Source organism: Lissotriton vulgaris, chromosome 2_2 (genome assembly GCF_964263255.1).
Source record: "Lissotriton vulgaris chromosome 2_2, aLisVul1.2, whole genome shotgun sequence".
NCBI classification, from domain to species: Eukaryota; Metazoa; Chordata; class Amphibia; order Caudata; family Salamandridae; genus Lissotriton; species Lissotriton vulgaris.
In genome coordinates, this window is record NC_141688.1 from 180,367,863 (window position 1) to 180,394,989 (window position 27,127).

Genomic DNA, 27,127 nt, shown 5'->3' on the forward strand with positions numbered 1-27,127 from the left:
AGCTGGGGCACGCACACACAGCCGCACCCGAGCACTTCACAGGTCATTAAAAGACCATTTGCATGTTAATGATGCCTTTGTATTTCACCTCTCCTTAGGCCCCTGCAGCTTTACTCTGGCCATTCCTAGGATCGCCCGGCCGGCAGCCCCCACAAAGCAGCAAGAGTCTCTCTCGCTGCTGCAGACACTTAAAAAAAAAACTCGGGAAACACAGGTATGATGTCTCGGGGGTCCGCGGGCCGCCAGGGAAGGCTTGCCGGCCCGCCACTGGCCCGCGGGCCGTACTATGAGTACCCCTGGTCTAGTGTGATAGTACTTGGTTCGTGTCAATCCACACTCCTAAGTGTTTGGCCTTTTCCACAGGTTTAGGTGCTTCACCGATCTCTGCTGGCCACCAACGGTTGTCCCATCTAGGTTGCAGACTAACGCAGATTATGACCTCGGTGGTAAGGAGGCAGACTATTGCTGTCTCTTTCCTAAAAAAAGTTTAAAAGGCAATTTTTCTTACCTGTGATTGCATTTTTTTACTGATTTACTTGTGGTTGTTACAGATTAAAAAGTGTAATTTTCACCTTCCCGTGAATGCACCTGTTTTCTTTTGAAACTTGTGGTTTTTACTGACCCCTGTTTTCACTTAACTTGTTAAATTGAGGGATTTGCAGTCCAAAATCTGTAGCTTTTTCCCTCTCCTTCCCCGTGACTATCCGTTTTTCCCTCCTAATTTCTTCCTTGCTCTGTGCTCAGACCTCCACCCCCAGCTCCCATTTTGTGTTAGCAAGTGAGTGAAACCAGACCCCCCCTTTTACCTCCCCTCGCAACAGGGATGTTTCTACATCAGAGAGTGAACAGAGGATGCTCTGAGACATCAGTAATCTGATGTGAGCTGTTTAATCTGTGTTTGTAGGTATTGTCCACTCACTGTTTGACTAGTGAGTACAGTTTTATACAAACAGTATTATTAAGCCCTTACCTGCAGAAGTTCAAAGTGTGGATTGAGCCTGTCTGTCTCCTAGGAGATTCTGAATAGAGGAGCAGCTTCCAACTCCCTGGCCAGCAAACCTTGTCTCATGTCGCTGGGACCAATTGGATATGGGTTAGTGTTCTCATTGGTTGGGTATTCATGGATTCTGATTGGTTTCTCGGTCAGTGCTTCAGTTAATGTAGGGATGGAACTGTGGACTAGGGTTAGCTTTGCGATTGGTAGTAGGTGTTGGAAATGGCCCTTTTTGCAGGGTTATCCCCACATTTTTTGGTTCTTCCTCCTTTGTTTTTCCTGACCTGTGGTTGTTGGCTATAGGACTCTGGGCACTTTTTCCTTGCTGATCAGTCCTAAAGTGCATATGCTCGGTATGTAAATTGTAATTGGTTATCCATGATTGGCTTGTTTAACCAGTACGTCCCTAGTAAAGTGCAATGAGTGTGCCAGGGCTGGTAATTCAAATGCTACTATTCATCCCTGAGCCCTACCCTATTTAATGTATATATGGCCCCACTGGAGGAGGTAGTAGCCCCGTTCGGGATTAAATGCGTCACCTACGCAGATGACACCCAACTAGTCGTCTCGCTGACGCAAAATACGGGATGCTCAGACAACCTCTCGGCCTGCCTCTCGGAAATTTTCTCCTGGATGTCTAACTCCAAGCTCAAATTGAACGGAGCAAAAACCGAAATTTTAATTCTGGGTCACCAACTCTCCTCTCTACCCAATACATCTTGGCCCCCCTGCATGGGTGAGGTGCCCCCACCAAAAGACAAAATCAAAAGCCTGGGGGTATGGTTCGAGCCTGAATTAACCTTCAGGTCACATGCCCAGAAAGTGGCAGGCACTTGTTTCGGCCTGCTCCGAACTGTGCGGAAAGTCCTCCCACTGCTACCCTTCCAATCTAGAAAATTACTAATTCAGGGACTGATGCTGTCCAGATTGGACTATAGTAATGCACTGCTCCTGGCAGCCCCGGAAGCCACCATCATCACCCTACAACGAGTACAAAACGCTGCTGCCAGGATGCTCATGGGTGCCCCAAGAAGAGCCTCGGTAAAACCATTGTTGAAAACCCTGCACTGGCTCCCAGTGCGCGAGCGCATCGCCTTTAAATCATCATGCATCGTTCACAAAGCTCTTCAAGGCATAGGACCTCAGGCACTAAGAAACCTGATACGCCCGTACAGACCCCCACGGGCCTTGAGATCAGATCATGAAAATTTGGTCATAGTCCCCAGAATTAGGAAAGCCGCTCGGGAGGCCGCCGCTTCTCGGTAAATGCAGCAAAGACCTGGAACGCTCTCCCGAGACACATTCGTACTGAACCGTCCCTTGTCAAATTTCGCAAATGTCTCAAATTTGTTCTTTTCCCCAAAGACCCTTAAAATCTCCTGCCCCCCTCAGAGCTTCTTATTTTTGCCTGGTAGCGCTGGGACGCTTACGGGCAGCCATGCGCTTTATAAATCCAATTTCATTTCATTTCATTACTAGTGGGCTTGCAGCACTGATTGTGCCAATCACTTGAGTAGTGCTGAAAAGATGTCTCAGGTCAGCCACTGCAGTGCCTGTGCGCAGTTTGCTAACTGCCATGTCGACCTGGCCAGTGTACCCACTCGCCAGGCCTCACACTTCCCTTTCCTTACATCTAGGACACCCCTATGGTAGGCCCAATATACCCCCTCCCTGGGCAGGTTGCAGTGTATGTAATAGGTAGGATATGTACTATTGTGGGTAACATGTCCTGATGGTGAAATACTGCCAATTCTGTTTTTCACTATTCAAAGGCTATCTTGCCCATGGGACAGAATGGGAAATGCTGTGTAACATGTTTACCTGCATATCTTCCCTTGGAAGCAAGATAGAAAATTGAAATCTGGCACCCCTGAACTCAGAATTTAATAAAACATATTTTATGAAGGATGGTTTTTAAATTCAGCGTTTGAAAATAGCACTTTTAGAAAGTAGCTATTTTCTTGTTCAACCTTTCTGTGTGCCTCTGACTGTTTGTGGATTGACTGTCTGGTTTGAGAGTGACGGGGCTGGGTTGGCTCCAGGAGTCTGGGTGAGTCAACACTAGGCTAAATAGACCTATATGCATGTAGAGTAGTGGGAGGAATAGCACCTGTGCCTGCCTTCCACAATGCTGGCTTCACCTCCTGTGGTGCGTCTGATGACCCTGGCCCACACTGACAAAGGAAGAAGTTGTACACTGGCATAGTGCACCCAGAACTGGTTTGAACTAGGCCCAGGACTCCTCATACATAGAGAACAACAACTTTTGTGGTGTAAATTTGAGAGCTGAAACCCCTGAAAGTTAGACTACTTTTGTAATCAAGGAGGAACCCCGTGATAAAGAGGAATCTCTGCCATAGAAGATCAGCTGAAGAGAATGAGGAGAAGTACTGCTCTTGCTGTGTGTCTGGGGTTAGCCTACAGTTTGCTGTTTCTACTGAGGAGAGAACTGAAGGACTTTGCTGTGTGCTGTGTCCTCTGCTTGTAGAAGGACTTTGCTGTGTGCTGTGTCCCTCTGAAGAAGAGTCTCCAAGGGCCCGAGTAGAGCTGGCCTCCTGTTTCTGAAGTCCCCGGCACAAAAGGATGTCACCCCCAGCTTCCCTGAACTTCTTTGCTGGGAGTTCCAGTCTACCAGGAGGGCCTGCAACTGTGTGAGAGGCCTTCTTGCTGAAGGGAGCTGGAAGCACGGTGCAACGAGAGAAGAGTGTTGCCCCCCCCAGCAGCCTCTGTTGCATAATTAAGGAAGCGTGTCGCGGATGCCACTGTTCGCCGTTGCATCACTGCAGAAGCGTACAGACACACAGAGGGTGCCGTTGCATCACCAGAGAAGTGTGTCGCAGGGCCAGCGCATCGCTGGAGTAGTGACCCGCTGCTGATCGTCATCGCATTACCGTGGAAGCGTGTTGAAGGGCCGTTGCATCGCTGATGGCCACCACAACACCAGAGAAGCGTGTTACAGTAACCGAGGGTGTGTTGCATCACCAGGGGAAGCATGTTGCAGGGCCTGGCACGGCTTAGAAAGTTGCCAAGTTTGCCGCATGGCCGTCGGGCGCGCACGCATCGCCTCTACGTTGTCACATCGCAGTAAAGATGCCATTTTTTCGCAGCGCACCCGATCGTCGCAATGCATCGAGGCGCCATCTTGTGGCATCGGAACCGGAGCGCGGGAAGAATCGATGCATCGCCTTCTCTGTGACCCTTTTGTTTATTTTGTGTTTCCAGGTACTTTGTGAGTAAAGTGTCGCATTTCATCATCTGCAAGTTTATTTTTGCAACAACCTTTCTAAAGACATTCTACTGAGATTTTCTATGTTGGATTTTTGTTGTTTTGTTCTTGTTTAGTTTAGATAAAGATATTTTATTTTTCTAAACTGGCGTGGGGTCCATTTGTGGTGTTTTCACTTTGTTATTGTGAGTGTTGGTACAAATACTTTACACATTGCCTTTGGGATAAACCTGTCTGCTTGTGACAAGCTACCAAGGGGGTGAGCAGGTATTATCTAAAGTTTGTATCCCCCTTACCTTGACTAGAAGCAAGGGTCCCTATTTGGACAAAGATACCTACCTCCGCCAACTAGAGACCTCCATTTCTAACAGTAGGGAATAGGGTTTCCTGTGTGATTGGTTGCTGGGACAAGGGTTGGGACTAGGGCTACGGCTAGGCTTTATATTGGAAGTAGGGATTAGGGTTTCCTGTGGTACTGGTTACTCAGACTAGTGTTGGGATTAGGGCTAGGGTAAGTCTTTCTATTGGAAGTAGGGATTAGGGTTTCTTGTGTGATTGGTTGCTGGACTAGGTGTGGGACTAGGGCTAGGGTTAGTCTTTGTATTGTACGTAAGCATTAGGGTTTGTGACTGATTAAGCGCTTGGACTAGGGCTATTATTACCAGTAAGGTCTTGGTCTCCTATTCGTTCTAGAGTTTAGGGCTAGTGTTGTGATTGTTAGGTCTAGGGTTCCAATTGGCTTAAGGGGTCACCTGATTCCTAGGGCCATAAAAGGCCAGGTTTCAGGGCGTCACAGCCCAGGCGTCCAAGCTAAGAGTGGAGTGGACAAGGACAGTTGTCTGTTTGAGCCTGTGTGAGATTGGTCGGGACTAGGGACAGAAATCCTTCCCATTTTCCCATACATCTGCACACACCCCACCCACCCATAACCAGAGTAACACACTCACACCAAATGTATTCCACACATTTATTACAAACCAACCCTATGCACAAAACACACAATCCACACCTGTATACCCTTCTATCTCAGCTACCACACATTTGCACCATCACCAACAAACAGTACGCAAACCCACACAATACTGATCACTCGTCTACAAAACAAAGTCTCACTGACACCAAAGCACATTCTCTAAACTGTCTACTAATAAATGCTTGATCGCCCTCTAAAAACAAACATCACATCTACGACCTCCTCACTGACGCAAAAGCAGACATACTATTCATAACTGAATCGTGGTTGGGAGAGGATATGGCTCCAGTCCTGCATGTAGGGGTTCCTTTAAGTTATCAAACGATCGCCCAAAATTGTATAGGCAAAAAAGGAGGTGGCCTAGCTGTTGTATTCAGGCAAACAATACATATCACTAAAGTTGACGACATCTCCATAATGAATTGTGAGGCTCTTCTTACCAGATTCAGTCCTACACCACCTTCCTAATGTAAATTCTTGCTCCTTTACTGTCCTCCACCTAGCAAAGCAACATTCCCATACACACTTCTAGACACAGTTTCAAACCTGATAACAATAGGCTCCAAACTATGCATTCTGGGTAACCTCAACATTTGGTTGGCAAACCCAATATGCCCCATTCGAAAACAATAATTACTGGCCTAGATGCACTGAACCTGCATCAGATTGTCCACAACCCACAACACATTACTGGACACATCCTAGATGTAATTTTTGCAAATATCAAACATGTTACCTTTGAAACTATAACTCCAGTCACATGGTCAGATCACCAGTTGCTTTCTTTCCAACATAAAACAACACTAAGTAACTCACCTAAAACCACCTTACATGCATCCACCTAGTGGAACACTTAGAATCACAACTAACATCCAGTACAGATCTGGAAACAATCAACTCTTTTCAAAAACTATAAGTGGCTAGAGGAAGCTTTTGATATACTGATACCACTCAAAACCACACAACAGAACAAAAGTAAACAAGCCCCTTGGAGAAATTAAGAATTAAAAGACATAAAGCAGCAAATTAGAAAACTGTAACGTGCCGGGCTCATAACAAAAGCCAAACAAGACAAACTTCGCCTTATAGAAATTTAACAGATTATATACAAGTCAGATATCAAAAAAGTAAAGAAAAGGTACTATTCATAAAGAATTCAAAATGCTAAATGTGCGCACAAAGAATACTATAAAATACTCAATGAATTTTGTAAATCAAATTGCCTAGAAGGAACTCATCCTGTTACTCAAGATTTCACAGACAAACTGGCAAATTATTACACAGACAAAGCAGACAAGTTAGACTCATACTTAAAAGAGACAAAGCACCAGTACTAACCCTTTTACAGAATAATAATCCAAGAATACTCTAACCCAGCCTCTCCAATACCTCCAACACATTTCATATGATGAGTTTATGGACCTGGTCAAAGCAAGCAGTCCTGCCGGCAGCACTTATGATCCGTGTCCCCTGCAAATGTTCAAGGCAATTCTTCTAACAACCTCTGCTGCCACTCCAGTAAGAAGACTCATCAATGATTCCTTAACTACGGGGACATTTCCAGAAGCACTCAAAAAGTCCTACATATGCTCTGTACTGAAGAAAACAAACTTGGATCAGCTGAACCCTAACAACTACTGACCCATTCCAAATGGACTTTTCCTGGGTAAACTGAAAGAAAGAGCAGCATTTGTCCAGATATCACAATTCATGGAAGAGATTGACATACTTACAGAATTCCAAACAAGATTATATCAAGGAAGAGACAAAGAATCTGCCCTCCTTGACATGAGGGATGACCTGAAGAACAAAGTTGACTGCAACACGGTTGCTGCAATACAACTTTTGGACCGCTCGGCTGCCTTTGACATGGTTGACTATGACACTCTGATAGTAAGACTCTATGAAGCCAGCATAGAAGGGAGTGCTCTAGACTGGTTCATTTCCTATCTTCAAAACAGAACTAATGTTATCCATATCCCACTTTTCTCGTCCAAACATTACTCCACAAAAGCATGAGTCCCTCAAAGCTCTATCATCTTACCCATGTTTTTCACCTTCTGCATGAAGTCAAGACCGTGCTGATCAATCAACTTCACCTCACATGCTATAACTATGCTGATGAAGCTCAAATACTCCTTCAATTGGAATGCCCTAAAGAAATTGGAAGCTCACTAATTTTCGGGAAACATCACTTACAACGCAACTTTTACAACGACATACCATTACAACGGAACTTTTACAACGCAAAAACTTTTACAACGCATGTATTTACAACGCATGTTTTTACAACGCAGGTACCTTTACAACGCATACCATTACAACGTAAGTATTGGTAAGTATATAATTATATTTTAAATGTTATATGTTTGGGGTAAAGGGGTATTTTTAGGGTTCAGGGTCAGTTTTGGGTTTTTGGGTAAAGGGGTATTTTTGGGGTTCAGGGTCAGTTTTTAGTTTTTGGGTAAAGGGGTATTTTTGGGGTTCAGGGTCAGTTTTTAGTTTTTGGGTAAAGGGGTATTTTTGGGGTTCAGGGTCAGTTTTTAGTTTTTGGGTAAAGGGGTATTTTTAGGGTTCAGGGTCAGTTTTTAGTTTTTGGGTAAAGGGGTATTTTTGGGGTTGAGGGTCAGTTTTGGGTTTTTGGGGTACAGGGGTACAGGGTAAAAATAAATTAAAATTAAATTTAAATTAAATTAATTAAATTAAATTAAATTAAATTACATTAAATGATATTTTTTTCAATTAATTTACGATTATAAAATTAATATATATTTACCAATACTTACGTTGTAATGGTATGCGTTGTAAAGGTACCTGCGTTGTAAAAACATGCGTTGTAAATACATGCGTTGTAAAAGTTTTTGCGTTGTAAAAAATGCGATGTAAAAGCATGCGTTGTAATAGCATGCGTTGTATCATCATATATCCCTAATTTTCAGTTGTCTCAGAGCTGTGGTCAATGGATGACTTGGAGCCATCTTAAATTGAATGCTTTCAAAACAGAAATAGTCATGTGTGCAAACTGGAAACATTATGAGTCGCTTGCCGCCTGGCCTTATGAACTGGGATCACCGCCCAAAGTATCAAATGAATTAAGAAAACATGGAATGACTAAGGACTCCAAGCTATCGATGAATGCCCAAGTAGACAACAAGATCAAGATTTGATACTAAAAAACTCTGCAACTAATCTTTCCCCATTTGGGATTTCAACACAAGGTCCAAGCTACCATCTCCCTTGATATGCCCAAACTTGATTACACCAATAGCCTCTACCACGGATCACCTTTAACGACCATGAAAAGAGTACGACAGATTCAGAATTTGGCTGCCAAACTTCTCTTGCAAATTGAACTGCGAGACCACCTCTTCCCTGTCCTGAAAGCCATTCATTAGTTGCCGATTGTCAAAAGATCCACGTTCAAGCTCCTTTGTATTACCCACAAAGTGATACATGGAATGGGACCACTCTTCATCAGGTATAAAATCACAAAACGCATTCAACAAAGAAACCTCCTGGCAAGAGTGGCACTTCGCCTCAAAAACCCAAGATACAAGAAAAAAACATGGGTGGCTCATCCGTCTCCTTTCAAGCAGCCAAACTATTGAACTCTTTACCCCTCAACATAAGATCCATGGACAACCACCTTATCTTCAGAAAAATATTTAAGAATTGACTCTTACCCACATAAGCACCATACACAAACAGAACTATACAGCATGTCACTCTATATATAAGAATGTATTTGTTTTATAAACAACACTTGAAAACCAGAGTTTATCTACTGCATCTTTAATCTAAATATGCTTACCTACTTTATGCATCTATATACCTTGCATGTACTTGGATCTATATATTTATTACTTTTCTCCTAAAAAAGCCTACAATGCAATACCCGTTTTCTCACCATATACCTCTCTCAATATATCCTCTACCTCAACGCTCTGACTCATCTCAAACCTCTATTTACAACTCTTTCCAAGGCACCTAAACCTCTATCAATATATCCTCTACATCCACTCTCTCATTCATTCCAAACACCATACCACTACTATGATGCCCAAAATAACCCTTTCTAGACTCTCCCATACTCTACCCACCCTGCAGCATCTGACACCTCTTTACTATACTGATCCCCAAAAACATGCCTTTCTAAACTCTCCCCTCTGACTCTTCCCCTCCACATCCCTTTGTACTCATCCCAAGCCTCCTCCTACTGCTAGGACCTCCAAAACAAAAAAGATTTAACTCTTCTATCCCTCCTTTATCCTTTCAATCAAAATAACAGACTAACATGTCCACTTCTCAAAGTTCATATTTCACTATACCAATTCACCACTAATCTTCTATGGGTGCCACAATAGTGTGCTACTCGCCAAAAAAGCATTTCAACACTCCATCAGGGGCAACAAGTACTATATAAATGCAAACCTTTTTCCCTCTTTTATCCTTTCGCTATCCTTCTCAATCCAAATAACCGACTAATATCCACCACTGAAATTACTTTCACATTTCAATATAATAATTCGCCACTAATACTTTATGGATGCTGGATTAGCATGTTACTTGCCAACAAAGTGCTTCAACACTCCTTCAGGGGTAACCAGTGCTATATAAAGGCAAACCTTTTTCCCCTCTTCTATCCCTGCACTACCATTCTCAATCTAAATAACTGAGTAACATATCCACTTCTCAAATTACTTTCATATTTCACTATACTAATTCAACACTAATCCTCCATGGGTTCTGGAGTAGTGGGCTACTCGACAAAAAAGCACTTCAACACCCCATCAGGAGCAATAAGCACTATATAAATGCAAACCTTTTGTCCCTCTTTATCCGTCTGCTATCCTTCTCAATCCAAATAACTGACTAATATCCACCACTCAAACTACTTTCATATTTCACTATACTAATTCAGCACTAATCCTTTATTGGTTCCGGAGTAGGGTGCTACTCGACAAAAAAAAGCACCTCTGCACCCCATCAGGGGTAACACACTCTATATAAATGCATACCCTTTTCCCTCTTCTATACCTGCGCTTTCCTTCGCTATCCAAATAACTGAGTAACCAATCCACCACTCAAATTACTTTCATATTTCACTATTCTAAGTCAACACTAATCCTTTATGGGTTCCGGAGTAGCGTGCTTTTTGCCAAAAAAGTGATTTGACGCCTCGTCAGGGGTAGTGAGCGCTGTATAAATGCAATTACAATACAATAGAATATACCATTCATCAAATGATGCATGTGAGCCTTCTTTCTCTCAACTTATTTTTTAGGTAGAAATGAATAACTCAATTTTCGTGTTCAGTCATGCACAGATTAATCCTACCTGCGAGGGTCTTCAGACGGATCCTGACAGGTACACGTCTGTGTTTAATATAATTGGCTAGGTTATGAAAGGGGCTCTGTGTCCTATTTACAATCATGTGTCAATTGTCAAATAAGCTATAGAGCCAAAAATACACACCATTAGTAATAATGTTACATCTGTCAAGACTTTGAATGCCAGAGCCGTGGTACTCCTCGTTATTTTTAAAATCTAACCAAGCATCATCAAAGAAAGGACATTCGAAGAAGCCAAACTTAACCAGACATCAAGAAACAGGATATTCTGGAACAGAAAACCCAAACAGCATTGTCAAACAAAGGCACATCTTGGATCCCAAACCTTAAACAGATATTATCTAGCAAACATCACTTAGTAATCCAAAACCAGGCCAGTTATCGTCATCACAGAAAAGTCATTCTAAGAATCCAAAACCTAACCAGATATCATTAAACACGGGACACTCTAGAGCGCAAACCTAAATAATTATTATTTAACAAAGCTCACTTTGGAATCTAAAATCTAACCACACATCATGAAACAAAGGACATTCTAAACCCTAACTTAAATAGTTATTATCTAAGAAAGGTCACTTTTGAATCCATACCCTGACCAAACATTTTCAAACAAAGGACTATTTAAGGATACATGGGGCCAGATGTAGGTAAATCTCATTTACCGATTCATAAATACCGAATTTTACCGATTCGGTATTTATGAATCTGTAAATGAGATGTAGGTAAATATTCGGTATTTTTTACCGAATCAGTAAATACCGAATCGGTATTTGCTATTGAATCCTATCGGCCTTTAAGCCCATGGGATTCAATAGCAAATACCGATTCGGTATTTACAGAATTGGTAAAAATACCGAATTGCTAAGGGGGACAGGGTGTCACTTTGACACCCTGTTGCACCCCTGTAACTGGCTTTTGCGCCATGTGGCACACAGACATGCCCTTAGGGCATGTCTGTGTGCCACATGGTACAGGTGTACATTCACAGATGTGCATTTACACAGGAATTCGTAATTTACCATGCAATTGTATTGCATGGTAAATACAGAACTCTAAAGGCCCTGTAGCACTGTTAGAAGTGCTACCTACATCACAAAATACATTTTAGGTATTTTTACCGAATGGTAAATTTACTGAATCCGTAAAATGTACAGAATCGGTAAATTTACCGATTCTGTAATTTTACCGATTCGGTAAAATTACCGAAAATGTACGTTTTTTTAGCCCCTACATCTCCATAGCCCTTTACCGGTCGGAAACGGCCGAAATTCGGTATTTTCGGCCATTTCCGACCGGTAATGGGCTACCTACATCTGGCCCAAAATCTCACAAACAATTCACTGTGTACTTAAATAAATAAGAGCACAATGGCAACATTCAGAACATGGTAGAAGGTGGTCAGGGAAGACTTAACACTGAGAACTTGCCCAATTGGTGATTCAAACACAAACAATCCATTGTAATGATATTCAAATTTGTATTATCAAATGACACAAACAAGCAATATGAATTATCCATAAAAATTACATACAAAACCTCCACCATGTACAATAATACAATACAAACAAAAGAACAAGGGTTTCCAACACTAAAAAACAAATGACCTCACATTAGTTTACATAGAAGTCTCACAGCAATCCTTCCAATCAAAGGACTAGATATTATAGTTCGTTTGGTATTGTCGATGATGTTGCAACCCACTATGGAATATGGAGTCTCATCAGGACTAAAAAGTGTGAGGGACACCTAGTGAGGAGAACATATATATTTTTTTTAAATACTTAGGGGCTCCATTAAGATGGCAGGCGGATTACCCCGCGAGGCTGGCGGTAGCCACCACCAGCCTGGAGGGGAAAATCCGCCCGCCATCCTTCCCTGTATTCCCCCCCCTGCCATATTAGAATGGCGGGGGGACCACGGCGGAGCAAAACACCGCCCGCCACTTTTCCGCCCTGGTCGCCTTGCGGCCGGGGTGGAAAACGAGTAACATGCAGGGGGTGTCTGTCAGACACCGCCCGCAATATTACAATGGGCATTTTTCAATGCCTTTCCGTGGCGGCAATGCCGCCACGGAAAGGCAAGCGGTGTTCACTCTGGGGGCCCCCTGAGGGCCCCCAGAGTGAAGGCCAAAGGGGGGTGGCACACGGAGGTACCTGTGGTACCCCCCTGCATTTACATAATCAAAGCGGTAGGCACCGCGCGGTGCCTGCCGCTTTGATTATGTAAATGCTGCAAAGCATTTTTAGTATTGTGGCGGACGGAGCACAGAGCTCCGCCCGCCACAATACTAAAAATACAGGATGTGCCCGCCACAGTGGCCGGCACATCCTAATGCTGCGTGCAGGACCCCCGCCCTTAGGGCGGGCGGTCCCGATGTCCGATAGGATGGCCTAATGGGGCCCTTAGTGTCATGAACATTGACATTAACACTGGATGAGGACTATGGTATAGTGTACACATGTACAAGCATACCAGGATATTTGTATGTTCCCCTGACTAGGTTAATGTGAGATTGTTTGTCGTTTGCAGTTGGAAACCCTTGTATTGTATTATTGTACATGGTGGTAGTTTTGTATATCATTTTTGGGTTCTGTTTTATGTGGGACAGTTCATATTGCTTGTTTGTGTCATTTGATAATATAAATTTGAATATCATTACATCGGCGTGTTTGTGTTTGAATCACCAGTTGTGAAAGTTCTGGTGTTAATTCTTCCCTGACCACCTTCTATCATGTTCTGTATTTTGCCATTGTGCTTTTATTTATTTAAGTGCACAGTGAATTGTTAGAAAGGAACAACATGTTTTTTTTAAATATGATTTAAAGCCCAGCCTCTTTCTGAGTACTGCTGCCTTTGTGTTAGTTTATCAACTGCTGGCAGAGTTGGCGGATTTTTTGCCATTCAATGTTACGTTTGTAACGCAACGTTCTACCCAAATTCTACCAACTGTAACATGGTGGAGTTTTTTCTCACGTGCAGCTCACCAACAGTATGTTGAAAAGCCCAAGCAGGATTTGGGCGATTTGCGGTTGCTAGGAGAGCACCCAGTGAGATTTCTACAGCAGAGGCAGTCGCGGGTGTTCTCAACAGTTCACGGTCAGAAAGCTGCCGCTCGAGTAGAAAATCTACTCGACTGTTAGCAAAACCAACTCGAGAAGCAGTGCCATCTAATGCGCTGTGTGGTGATGTTTGTGCTAATTTTTCAGTGCTGAATGTTCTCCTGGAGCTACAAATCAGGGCGAGCAGCAATAGCTGACTAGTTCTGACTGTTCATGGAACTTGCACATTTCTATTGAGTTTATGTGAGTGAAAGTTAGTGAGTTCCACCCACCCCTAGAAACCTCCTCTACAGAGATTGGTCCTTTACAAATAGCTTAGTGTGTTGTCTAATCCCAAACATGAGCTCCAGTCTGAAGTGGGGGGCGGGGGGCACAGGGACTCTGCCCTCATGTAGTCTTGCTCTGCCACCCCTAGAAGCAGCCTCGGATTGGTAACGAGGGCATTGGGCAATGCCCGAGGGGCCGGTGTCCGAGTTCATGTTGTGGGCTGCTTTTTTGAGCAGTCTGGGGGCCGATGTGACGCTGTCTCTATTGTTCGAACAGCCAACGGCCCAGTATGTGTCTCAGTGGCCTTTCTATAGGCAGATGGGCGCTTATTACCTCCTGTTTACCAACAGACAGAGCTATCATTCCCTTTGTCTCGCTGGCCGGCCCAAAAATGTGGGCAAATAATGAGCGGGGGCAGGGGGCCTGAGTAGAAGTGGCCTCACTTGTTTCCAGGTGTGTTTTCAGCAGTGTAAACTAACGCGTGCATTTCCCCCCCACCCTTGCTTTTGTTTATAAGATTACACCGAAGCAGTCATTTGAGGAAAGACATAATGCAAATGTGGGCGTGCCCGGGCGAATTTTCAATCCCAATCCTACCCTGCCTAGAAGAGTGACCGTGAATCATGCAGTAGGTGACAGCAGGGACTCCTAATGTCCCACGTGTGTTCCTGTTGCCAATACCAACAGATGCAGGACCTTGGTCCTGGAATGAGGGCCCCGAGTCCACACTCATGACTCGCCTGTCTCTAAACGCCTGAAGCTGCATTACCTCCTCGTCAGCCCTCCCCGTCCCAGTCCTAACTACATGAGCATAGCTCCTCCCACCAGAAACTCCCAAGCAACTTGAAACCCATCCCTTCCCTCCAGGCCACACCCATACCCTGAGGCATATAACCCTGTGACCTGCCAATCAACAACCTGTTTGTTTTTTCTGCGGAATCACTTCCGAGCAGTCTTCGTCGAGGGGGGCACTGGAATTGGCCTCCTATCTGGTAAGTGTGGAACGGGATGCTAAGCGCCCGTTTTTAACCCCTATTGTGCCTGTTTTTCTTTTAGAGTTGGGCTCCTTGCTTCGTTCGGCCCATTTTTTACGTTTCTTTCCTGATCAGTGGTGCTGCGGCCTGATCCTTCCTTTGTTCCCAAGGTCCCTTCCTCTTTTCACTGCTCTGCGGATCTGGTTTTGCCTGTTTTATGTCCTGATCCTCTTTCAGAGGTTGAGGTGCGGCTGCACTGTTTGGATGTTCGGAGGGCTCTTGAGATCTATTTGTTGCGTACTGGGCCGTTTCGTAAGGTGGAATCCCTTTTTGTGACCTTTGGCCTGGCTGGTCAGGGTCTTAAGCCTTCTGGGGCTACCCTCAGTCGTTGGCTACGATGGGCTGTGGGTGCTGCGTATGAGGCCTGTGGTGTGTTGGCTCCAGGGTCTGTTCAGGGAAGGTCGACTCGGGGGGTGGCGGCTTCCTGGGCTTGTTTTCAGGGGGCTTCCATGGCTGAAATCTGCAGGGCTGCTACCTGGAGTTCTCCGCACACCTTTATGTCCCATTATCGTTTGGTGGTTGGGAGGACTGATTCTGCTGGGTTTGGGGACGCTGTGTTGCGTTCTACTCAGGTGGTGTGACTTTCTGTGCTTTAATAAAGTCTGTTTTTTGCTACTGAGTGAAGCCGATTATTGCTTTGGTATCTGCTCATGTAGTTAGGACTGGGACGGGGAGGGCTGACGAGGAGGTAATGACTGGTTACTCACCGGTAATATTCATTACTCCGAGTCGTAGCCCTCCCCGTCCCAGTCCAGGTTCCCATCCCTCCCTCCCTGTTTCGGCTTCTTGTGCTTGTTGGGTACAGGTTGTTGATTGGCAGGTCACAGGGTTATATGCCTCAGGGTATGGGTGTGGCCTGGAGGGAAGGGATGGGTTTCTAGTTGCTTGGGAGTTTCTGGTGGGAGGAGCTATGCTCATGTAGTTAGGACTGGGACGGGGAGGGCTACGACTCGGAGTAATGAATATTACCGGTGAGTAACCGGTCATTCTGCAGTACATGGGGGCAGTACGGCCCCCGCCCCTTCTTTGTCCCCTTTGTAGACTCTGGCTCGGCAAACCTGGGGCTGCGTTATGCAGCTGAGGTGAGGAGAGGGAGGCGCTGGGAATCCCGCCCCTCTCTCTGTCTCTTCTGTCTCTCAATACTCTCCACTTTCCTTAAAATAAGTGTGGCTCATAAGAAATCCTTCTGCGACGTACCCTTCACTGTCGGTTAACTCGCATATTTCCGGACTCCCGTTTGTATTATAAGCAGCGCCCTTCTGACAGCGTATATAGCATGTTAACTATACGTCTTAGATGCAACTGTGTTTATTACTTGTTAATTTTTTATTTGATTCTTGGACTTGTTATTACACCATTTGTTGATGTTGTATTAATATTAATGGAACTGCTAGTATATTTTATATAGTTGTGTGTTTCAACGTTGCATGGCGCTCTGAGGGCTCATTTTGACTTACCCTGAGCTGTATAAAAACACTTAAATAAATACAAATTGTCCTCAAACAGTATCTCCTCCCTGTGCCTCTTTGTCATCGTGCTTTCAGCGCCTCAGAGCCTCGAGCCGCAGGCAGCCCGCAGCAGGAGGCGCTAAGACCGCCCCTCCTCCGGCACGCGCGCAGCCTCCGGCATTCAGGGAGGATCAGAGGGCTCTATCCGGGCCCAATCCCCGGCGGGCCTAATTAACAGGTGGAATCACACCCCGGCGCTGGAAATATCACCCAAAACCATAGAAACGGAGGCGCGCGCCGAGTCTGGGCCCCATCTGTGCCCGGACGCTCATTAGCGGAAGAGCGTGCCAGGAAGGCACCGTCTGAACTAAAGCGAGGCTCGCGCACAGGCGCATCCGTAGGTGCGAGTCTCGCGCCCTTCGATCCATGGGCTCCATTGAAAGAGCACTAATGAGGAACAAAATGGAGCCCACTCCACAAGGAACATCCTCGTGTCAACTGCGGCTCTTGCGCTCTCCGAGACCCGGCGAGGGAGGCGCACTGCCACAGCAAGAACACACGGGATTTAAAAACATGCGAACTGCACTTTTAAAACGTGCATGACTTAAAATGACATCTCTCTTCTTATATATACAAATTATACTGTCTGAAACTCACAGTTTAAAACGTTTAATTAACGCGTGTATTTTTATAGGCCCATAAGCGTGTCTGAATTACAAATATAATATTACATGTAATATTGCTATACAAAAATGGGACACATAAATGTAATAAATATAAACGTACGTATGTATCTCTATTGATAATATGATAGATAGATAAATAGATAGATAGATAGATAGATAGATAGATAGATAGATAGATAGATAGATAGATTATTGTAATATAGGATAACGTGATAGATATATTTGTATGTGTGTGTGCGTGTGTTTATATATATATATAGAGAGAGAGAGCGCGCGCGCGCACGAAAGAGCAACGGGAAATACGAATATCTCTATAGTCATATAATCATATTTTGAAATATTCACTAGAGTACTTCACTATTTCAAATTTAAAACAAAATCCTAAAACGATTCACACTTTATTCATATTTTAGGCCTTTAGTTGGAGTAACACAAATAATTTGCCTCAGTCAATCTTCTTTCCTGATTCCACTTCCGTAGATAGGCGCTCAGAAACAACAGTCGGTGTGTATGAGTTTTTTTTTTTTTTTTGTTGTGCCCGATGTCTGTTACAGGATTCGCCTTCGTGTTTCTACATATTTTCGACGCATCTATAATTCACAGGGTGGGGCAGCGTGTGCTGCCATTAACAAGTCATGGATAATTATAGAGGACTCCCGGTGCAGCGCTCCACAGCCTTTTCAGCAGGCCCAGCGCTGTACACACACCACATACATGCACCGGCCCCACCTGACGAGCGGCCTCCTCTCACTTCTGAGCCGAGGACTCTGTTCATAGCTCCGCGGTGACACTTCGTTGGCATCATGGCACGTTTGAGGAAGCCGCCCTTACCTGTTCGCCGCCAGCCGGGATGAAATGTACCCTCCGGGGATCTGGGTGACGATGTAACCCCAAAAGAAGGATCCGTGAATCATCCCCACCGTCTCCGGGTCCCAGTCAAACTTGGCTTTCTTTGTGTGTGAGGAAGGGAGACAAGCAAGAAAGCAACGTTAGAAATAACGAATGGAAAAGGAAAAATAAACAAATAACGAATTACAACGGGTATTTTAAGTCTCAGATAATGTAACTAAGGGGTGAGAGAGAATGCTGCATAGAATGCAGGACAGCATTAGAGGGAGGGGTAGAAATAAACCAGATCAATTACAGAGTAAAAAAACAATGTTTTTCAGACACAAACACCCGTCTATTTAATAAGAATTATGGCTCGCGTCACGGATGCGATAATGTACGTGCCTTCGTTTTACAAACTCCACTACTGAAACTATAAATAGCTCATCGTATTAATACACAACGTCATCGTATTTATTTAAATATAAGGCTGCAGTCATGCCTCCTGTGTTGGGGCAATGGCGGCAGAGATGTGAGGACTGAATGTTTTACTTGACTTACACGTTGCTGTCATAACCAAAGCTGCGACGGGTGTCTTGTTTTTATTTTTAACTGTGTGTTTGTCTGTGGTCGTTTTTCACATTTTGAGGTAACATTGTAGAATGTGTGTTTCACCGAGCGCTCCAAACCTTTCAGCCCGCTGGATCAACGCCCAAGAGACATCTCTCCGTGTCTCATAAGTCAGTCTCATAGACGCAAGTATACATTCGAGCACATCGGATCGCAACAGCCCGCATTCAAAATTCACTCTCAAATAACCCCGACCTCGTATCCCTTGACTCAAAGACAACTGTGTGCGTGTGTGAGAGCAGAGCCAGGACTCTGTCCCGCATGTAGGGCGCGTTGAACCCGGGCCCAGGTCAGGAAGACCATTCAGAGTGAATTAACATGCGCACGTGTGTGCTCCCCGTGCAGTCAGTCTCCAGAGGTTCAGTGTATTCGATGGGAAATCCAGGCCCCTAACCAATCGGAGAGAGGGACGGTCACCTCATTGGACGAGACACGCCCCCTGGCGGCACCAGCTCTGACAGCGCAGTCTTATCCCCGGAGCCTCTCGGGATGAGGTGCAGTCAAACTCCGCAGCACAACCACAAACCATTCATCAACTGAACACACACTGGCTGCCTTCACCAACAACCGACACGTATATGATTACGTTTATCGTAAACCGTCACTTGGTTGGAAACCTACATATTAAGATAATAGAGAGAAGAGAGATCTGTGGCCATCAGCTTGAAAGAACATCCGTCGGTCTGTCTGTCTCATTCACCCACACCTGTGTCTGCACCATTTATTTGTGTTGTCTTGCTGTCTGTGAATCTCTCTCACTATTTGTCTGAAGGTCAGATAGACAGACAGACAGACAGACAGACAGACAAGCAGATAGATAGATAGATAGATAGATAGATAGATAGATAGATAGATAGATAGATAGATAGATAGATAGATAGATAGATAGATAGATAGATCGATCAATGGATGGATGGATAGATAGATAGATAGATAGATAGATAGATAGATAGATAGATAGATAGATAGATAGATAGATAGATAGATAGATAGATAGATAGATAGATAGATTGATTGATTAACAAAGACCAACAGATAGATAGAAAGCTGGACAACCTGAAAGACAGCTAAATAGATGAACAGTTAGCCAGGCAAAGAGACAGACACAGAGATTGTCAGATAGACTGACCGCAGCCTGCCCACAAGAGAGCTGTAAGACAGACAGACAGAGAGGTGTAAATCTTCAGGGTAGAAGACAGCAGGCACTCAGAACAGGAATGCACAGAGAGGCTAAAATAGAAGGGAAGTGTAAAAAAAGACAAAGAAGGTATTGTGGGTAGCGGGGAAATCAGAAGCGGCAACGAACCGACATTGAGAGCAGCAGGTAACAGAAGACAGGAGAGAAGCGGACTGCAATTAAAGCATGTGAACGAGAGGCAGACAAAGCAGGGGCTAGAAGAGGCCGCCTTTTAAGAGAGGGAACGATATTGCTGCAGAGAGAGGTAGGAAGTTACACACCATGGTACAGGGAATGATAGATAGGTGGTTAATGGGTGGCGCGGTGGATGAGTGTTGATAAGTATGTGGGAAGATAACTGGATGAATGAATGGACACATTGATTCAAGCTGTCTTCTGTCTGGCCCCATATAGCGCACAGTCATCGTATTCACGACTTTCTGACCGGGCGAGCGCCTGGCCTTGTGTGTGAGGGGAGCGGAGCTCTCTGTAGCGCCACTGGCGGCCTCGGGGCGCTCACCTCTTTAATGATCTTGTCCCCTACATGTCTGGTGCTGTTGTTCACCATGTCCACAATGGCCACGCCCAGGTTGCAGCGGATGCCGAAGGAGATGCAGAAGCCCAGGCCGCTCATGATGGCGATGATGTACCTGCGGGGCAGCCCGAAGCAGGAGCAGTCGCACATGGGGGGCTTCTTCTCGGGCACCTCCAGGGGCTTCCCATCCTCCGTCAGCTCGATGGTCTCCCCGGCCTTCGGCTTCTTCTCCAGCACCCTGTGAGCAAAAAGACAACAAGGCAAAATCAACGTCTGCAACCAGGGGGCCTGCGCGAGATCCCCGCGAGCCTGGCGCTAACCTGAAGGGCCCGGACACCTGTGCGCGCCGCCATCTTGGCGGAGTTATTCCAACAGAAGGCCGCGAGGCCGTGACGAGGGGGAACAACCAGCATATCCATTCACACGTATCTCTACGAAGCTGAACATGCACATTTATCACAACACTTTACTCCTTTATGGGGCAACACGTTCGTGAAATAGTCTTCACACAGTGGGCAGGCATGGCATCCCTGCCCACTGCCACCGGTCCTGTCACCACGTGCCCCTTCCTGCTTCCTCAACTTCCTCCCTCCTGTATCACACCTACTTGCGCCACATACTGCGACATAACATCATCAAATGACGTAACATGACTTAAACAACATAAGATAAAGGACTATTAGACCCTGCCATCCCTGCGCAATACCTCGTGTGCCCCTGCTGCAACTGCCACTTCCTCACAGCTCTTTCTTAGAGCTATACAATAAAATAACACAACATAAGGTGCTATAACAAACCAACATAACACACAGGACCACGTGTTCACGCCATCCATGCCCAATAATACCTGTCGTGTCACCCTGTGACATCTGATGTGTCCGCCGCTCCGTCCATGACTCTTCCACACAACATATCAATATGTTACATGACATAGCAACATAACATATAGAGCTACATGTGCAGAAATTCACTCCACACGAGATCAAGACACCCTTCCAGCCACCCTGTGCCCCCTGTTGCGTCAACCACTGTGTTCATATCTCTATAAAATTACATACCTTACTATCACATTAAATGGCATGCGGCATGGCATGACATTATCTGACATGTAGGAATATTTAAGCAGAAATTTAGCCCTGTGAAATCCTAGCATCTCCCCACATCGCCAACTGTCCTGATATCCTAAGCCCCGCTGCGTGTACCAGTTCCTTTATCTTTTTATACCATGTCACGACATATCACAACATAACATAGCAATGTCTGAGTTCTTCTAACGCCGACAGAGATTCGGCGCACCTGAGACGATGGGTGGCATTCTTGGCTAATATGCTAATCCCAAAGCCCAGACTGCCCCTCATTACAGCAGGTGTCATTACATATATTTACCAGATTCTATAAATAAATTAACATTAAAATATGCCTCACACAAAATACGAGGAAGAAAAGCTTTTATTCGCGCTCACTGACTAGTGTCAATAATTGACTTTTATTTGATGCTTTAGAAATGAGTTTGTTGCCACCAACAGAAGAACATATTCCTAATTTTGTTCCCTTCTCATAAGTAAAATTACCGTCCATATTATTCGAATATGTAATTCGAGGACTAGCGTTCTGTGCGTGTATAGCATTATAACTATAATGTACTTTCCGTAGATAATATGATGGCTCTACTAGAATATATATATATATATATATATATATATATATATATATATATATATATATATATATATATATATATATATATATATATATATATATATATATATATATATGTCTTCTTTATAGAAGCACAGAACAAGAAATGGATTGTAAAGAAACTCAACGACGTGAGCTGCAACGGCCTCTTCTCGAAACAATATTATATTATCAGGTGATCCGTCGATTACCAGTAATGCGGGACAGTGGTATTGCATTCTGAGCACTTTTAATGTCGATTCGTGAAATAAAATAATTATTGGCATTTGGAAATATTCATGAAAGAATAAGTCAATGTAGCTACACTTTACAAGGAACCTACCATGTTTTACACACTAAATATGATTAAGGAAGGCAGACTGCGCTTAAAAACGTATTATTATTACTAATTCGTTTGTCTTTCTTACAAATTAAGTATTACAAGATTCATGCCTAATAGTTGTCAAAAACTCTTTATTGTCGGCTTATGGGATGCCGAATATATAAATCGTTGGAAATGTTGGCACAGGGGAATATGTCATGTGTAATATAAGTATTAATGTTTTGGGATATGAATATATATACATATATACACACATATATATATATATGTGTGTGTGTGTGTGTGTGTGTGTGTGTGTGTGCCCGCGCACACGCACACATATATACCCATATATGTCACATGTTGCAATCCACGTTCATATTGCATATGACTCTGGGCCATAATTCAGTAATACATGGTTCCGATAATTCATACACACAAGCTCCTATGCTGTATACATTTCGAGCCAAAAGAATCAATTTTGTAGATATTTTTTTATGACGTTGAATCCATCCATGCTGCTTTTAGGCTTATAACCCTCAAATAAATCGAATGAAGATGTACAAGGATAGGGAGCACGGTTTGATGTATTGTTAGTACAGTGAGGTGTGATAACACAAAATATAAACCGAGTGTAAGGTTCGGTAAAATGTCTTATGAGGCCGTCGCCGCACCATCAGAGCCCGCACTCTCCACTAGCGCCTTCACGTTTCATTGACAAGGGTAGATAGAACATGGGGCCTGTGAGTTTCAAACCATTGCATGTATTATCCCAAAATGAATACTCTTATAAACTGACAGCATTCTTCAAAAATATTGCAAACACTTAAAAAAAGAAAACAAACAATAAATGCAGTGTTTACTACTATAAAGACCCATCATTACCGAATAATTATGAAGATATATCATATTGAGCAATAAATACTGCCAGTGGTAGCAGTAAATGATGTTTCGGTAACTTTTAAACGTCATTTTAACACTAAAATCCTGTACTGCGCATTACTCCGCGCAATCCACCTCAAGTCCACACAAGACGGTTCGTTCTGGTGTACTACGGCTGCTTAGGGCAAATGGCACGAGTCCGCCATGTCTACTCACCTACGTCACACTACTCTTAAATACATGCTACTTAACGGATTACCGGGCTTCAAAACGTATCATAAGTAGGCAAGCACCCAGGCATCTCAAGGGGGCTATATATATTGTAAGAGCTATAATTAAGTCGAGTCTGCACATTGAAGGTCATGTTTTATTAATAAAAGCAATATGGCCGCCCAAATAGAGCCCGTGCCACACAGGTGTGTCCGTGATTCAGACGTTCCAGAGCATCTGTTTAACATTCATCTCCCCCGTGTGCGCCGGGGCATTATGGGAATGTAAAACGTCCTCTTGGAAAGTGATTAATTATTCACGAGGACTGAATGCATTGCGGTCTTACAAAAGCGGAATGGGTGACTCTGACTGAGCGAGTTAGAGAGTGCACGAGTGAGCTACCGTGAACACCTCTAAGTGTGCCAGGGTATCTTAAAACCGTACAGCACCACATTGGACGATCTTTCAGAAATTAATTCTCTCTCTTTGAGTTTTAGTACTCAGTTATAAAAAAAACACACCGTTTCCAATGTTCCCTAATATTTTTGAATTGCTACACAATAAATCTGTGTTTTAGCACCTTTCTGGTGGCTAGAATATTTATACTTATGAGCGCGGTGGGCGAAATACAACGTCTCTGCGCATGCAGTATTTTATTCTTAGATTTGGAAAGCAAGGTGTGCACAGAGCCTCCAGACATTCGCGTGCATGCACCACACGCACCGTCTTGCAGCATCGCCGTCCCCTGCATAAGGAAAGTGGGCTGCCCCCTTACCTGTAGAGCTTGCCGAGCGATTTCCCCGCTAAATTCTTCATCTCCGTCTTCCCGGTTTCCAAAACCCGTTGCGTCACAGCCTTCATCTTTGCGGCTGGCGGGGCTGTCTGTCGCGGTCTGTGCAGTTGCTTGTGTTTTTAAAAATGATTCAGGTGTGAGGCGCTACAAACAGGCACAGGTGCTCATTTTGGTTGTAAGCGTGAGCTCCTTGCAGGGGTCCACCGCCGAGCACCTCCAGAGGCAGACAGGCAGGGGGAGTGTGGCGAGAGAGACCTGCCCGTCTGCATGCAGCCCACGGATTCCCTGCTCGCAAAAGGCAGTTCAGAGGCGCAGTTACAAAGTGGTGCGCGCAGCGCAGGCGGCTCCCACTGTAGGCGCAGGTAGGCTCATCCGTGCCAGACCCCTGCTTGTCAGAGAGCTGCGCATTTACACATCCGGTTTAGAGAGATCCTTATTTCTCCGTGGAAAGGACGTCAATCGTGACTGCAAAGACAAGTAAGGGTTGAAAAAGAATACTGCCAAAAAAGTAGATTCGAGCTCCGTGTAAATTGGTTCTTTCCAGACAGAAATGCATTCACAGAAGCAAAGGCTGCAGCAGACCGGAAATGGCACTGCCTGTTATGAATTCATTAGTTTAATATTCCTTGGGTGGGTGGGTCGCATGCTTGGGAAATCCTGGAATAATGAACAGCAGCTCACTGCAAACACTGCTTAGCAAGGCAGCCGCGCAGCGGTTCAGCACCGAGGACAGCGCACCGAGGCAGGCGTAGGTTCCTTTGCGCTTACTGGGCAGAGGATTGAAGCGGGTCATTCAGCACCACGGACAGCGCCCTGCGAGAGGCTCCTCGGCGCCTCACTGGCAGGGCATTCGATTGTGTCACTGGGCAATGTTTCGGCTCTATGGACTCTGCCCTGAGAGGCTGAGGCTCCTCCGGGGCACAGGTCGGGCAATGGACAGTGTTTCTTTACTACGGACAGCTCAGCGAGGTGCAGGATAGGTAGTAGGCTTTGTTTCGGCCATATGGACTGCGCGCCGAGGGGCTGGGCTCCTCCGAGAGTCACAGGTTGGACACTGAGCTTATTTCGGCAGCATGGACTGCGCACAGAGAGGCATGGGTGCCTCGGGGCTTTACAGGGACACTAATGGGCCGTGCTTCGGCACTGTCTACTACGCACCGGTTGGCTGGGCTCTTCCGCGCGTCACGGGCAGGGCACAGGGCCCTCTTTCTTCACTATGGACTGCGCACGGAGAGACTGGGACTTCTCCGCGCGTCACAGGCAGGGCACCGGGCTCTGTTGCTTCACTACCACACAGTGGGAAGTTGCTGCACATACGCGTACCCTGTTTCGATACTATGGGGTGTGCACGGAGGGGGCCGGGCTTGTCCGCGCTTCACAGATTGGGCATTGGGCCGTGTTTCGCCGCTATATACTGGGCACTAGTTGGCTCGGGCTCCTCTCGCATCTCAGGCATGGCACCGGGCCGTGTTTCGGCACTATGGACTGCGCACTATAGGGTTGGGCTCCTCAGCGCGTCACGGGCTGGGCACTACGCTATGTCTCGGCACTATGGACTGCGCACTTTAAGGTTGGGCTCCTCAGCGCGTCACGGGCTGGGCACTACGCTATATCTCGGCACTATGGACTGCGCACTGAGAGGCTGGGGTTCGACGCACGCCACCGACAGGGCAGTACTGGGCTGTGTTTCGGCAATATGGACTGCGCACCGACAAGCTGGGCGTTTGAACTGTGCACATTGGACTGAACATTAAAAGAACTTCGTGTCCCTGGAAGAAATATATCAGAACCACGGATAGCTCAATGCGCGGTCCTCATCGGGCTTTCCCTTTATGTGGACAGAAAAGTTATCTGAAAAGGAGCCGGCCGTGTTTGCATCGCTGGAGCCTGTCTTAACCAGCGGCCTGGTGCCCTTTCTTGTTCGCATCTCAGATAATTCCCAGCCTGTGCCGAAGCAGCGTGCGCCATCCACCGCCTGGAGAGTTCTTCACCCGCCCTGGTTTCCACGCACAACTTTCTCTGGGACTTGGGAGGTGCGCCCTGCACGGAAAAGGTTGATCAGCTCCTGCGCGTGGGTGCTATGGCAACCAGAGGAAGGAAGGCATCGCCCCTCCCAGATTTCCCTGAGCTTGCAAAGTGGCAAACGCTGGAGTTATTAAAAATTGACACGTTTTGGTCTGCCTCCTTCTATCCTCCCCTCCAGCTCTGACGCAAACACTGACCTTGTTCTTACAGAAGAGGGTGCAGAGTACATTACACTCACGTTTTGCCGCATTGGGGAAAAAGCTTCTCCGTTGCCGCAAAGGTGCTGAACAGCAGAAATGTCGGATGGGAACACTGAAAAATAAATAACTATATAATGATACTTATTTACCAGACCCTTTCGCCGCCAGTAAGTCATTTTTTTCCATTCAAATATCGACGCACCTGTGGCACAAGGGACTTGTACATAAGCCTCAGAGTTTTTTAAGGTAGACATGCGGGGGAATCAAACTACCAAATGCAGGCAGCGGCTGCTTAGTTATCAGGACTGCAATAATCAGTCACGTACAATCTAAACTGAAGCGTTGTGCTGCATTTGGGCATGTGCATCTATGGCATTGCTCAAAGACATTCAACAAGGATTGTGTCAGTTGTTTGTTTAAACAACGTATGTCATTATGCAAGGAGCCAATCGATTCTATATGTACAAGGGTCCCGTGCGAATAAAACTTTGACGGGCCACCTTAGGGCCTCATCGCAACAAGCTCTGCTTGGCTTAAGCATCTCATTATGTTTTGTCCAGCTGTGAAATCTCTGAGGGTCACTTCTAAACTACACCAAGGGCCTCATTAATGAGACTGTGCGTCACTTTTGCTCCGCCAGTGCTACACTTTTTGTGACGCACCAGTGACGTAAAAAATGCACCTTGTTGCGCCATATTTACAAAGTGACGCATCTAGGTAGATGCGTCACTTTGTAAATCCATGAGCCACATTATACCCGCGCCAGGTATAATGTATGCAAGGGGGTATATTGACGCAAGATAGGGTCGT

At 45.3% G+C, this 27,127-nt stretch overlaps 1 protein-coding gene across 1 annotated transcript in view; it reads right to left on the reverse strand.

The window, feature by feature from the left end:
- The window catches only part of SLC17A6 (solute carrier family 17 member 6), a 404,282-nt gene extending 379,000 nt beyond the window's left edge, over nt 1-25,282 (reverse strand). Inside the window, exons 1-3 of the mRNA XM_086959494.1 lie at nt 24,075-25,282; nt 20,194-20,446; nt 17,870-17,988 (exon numbers count right to left, since the gene is read on the reverse strand). Coding sequence (XP_086815620.1) covers nt 17,870-17,988; nt 20,194-20,446; nt 24,075-24,160 — 458 coding nt within the window. The 5' untranslated portion in view covers nt 24,161-25,282. The remainder of the gene's footprint in view (nt 1-17,869; nt 17,989-20,193; nt 20,447-24,074) is intronic.
- Between the last annotated feature and the right edge of the window lie 1,845 nt (nt 25,283-27,127).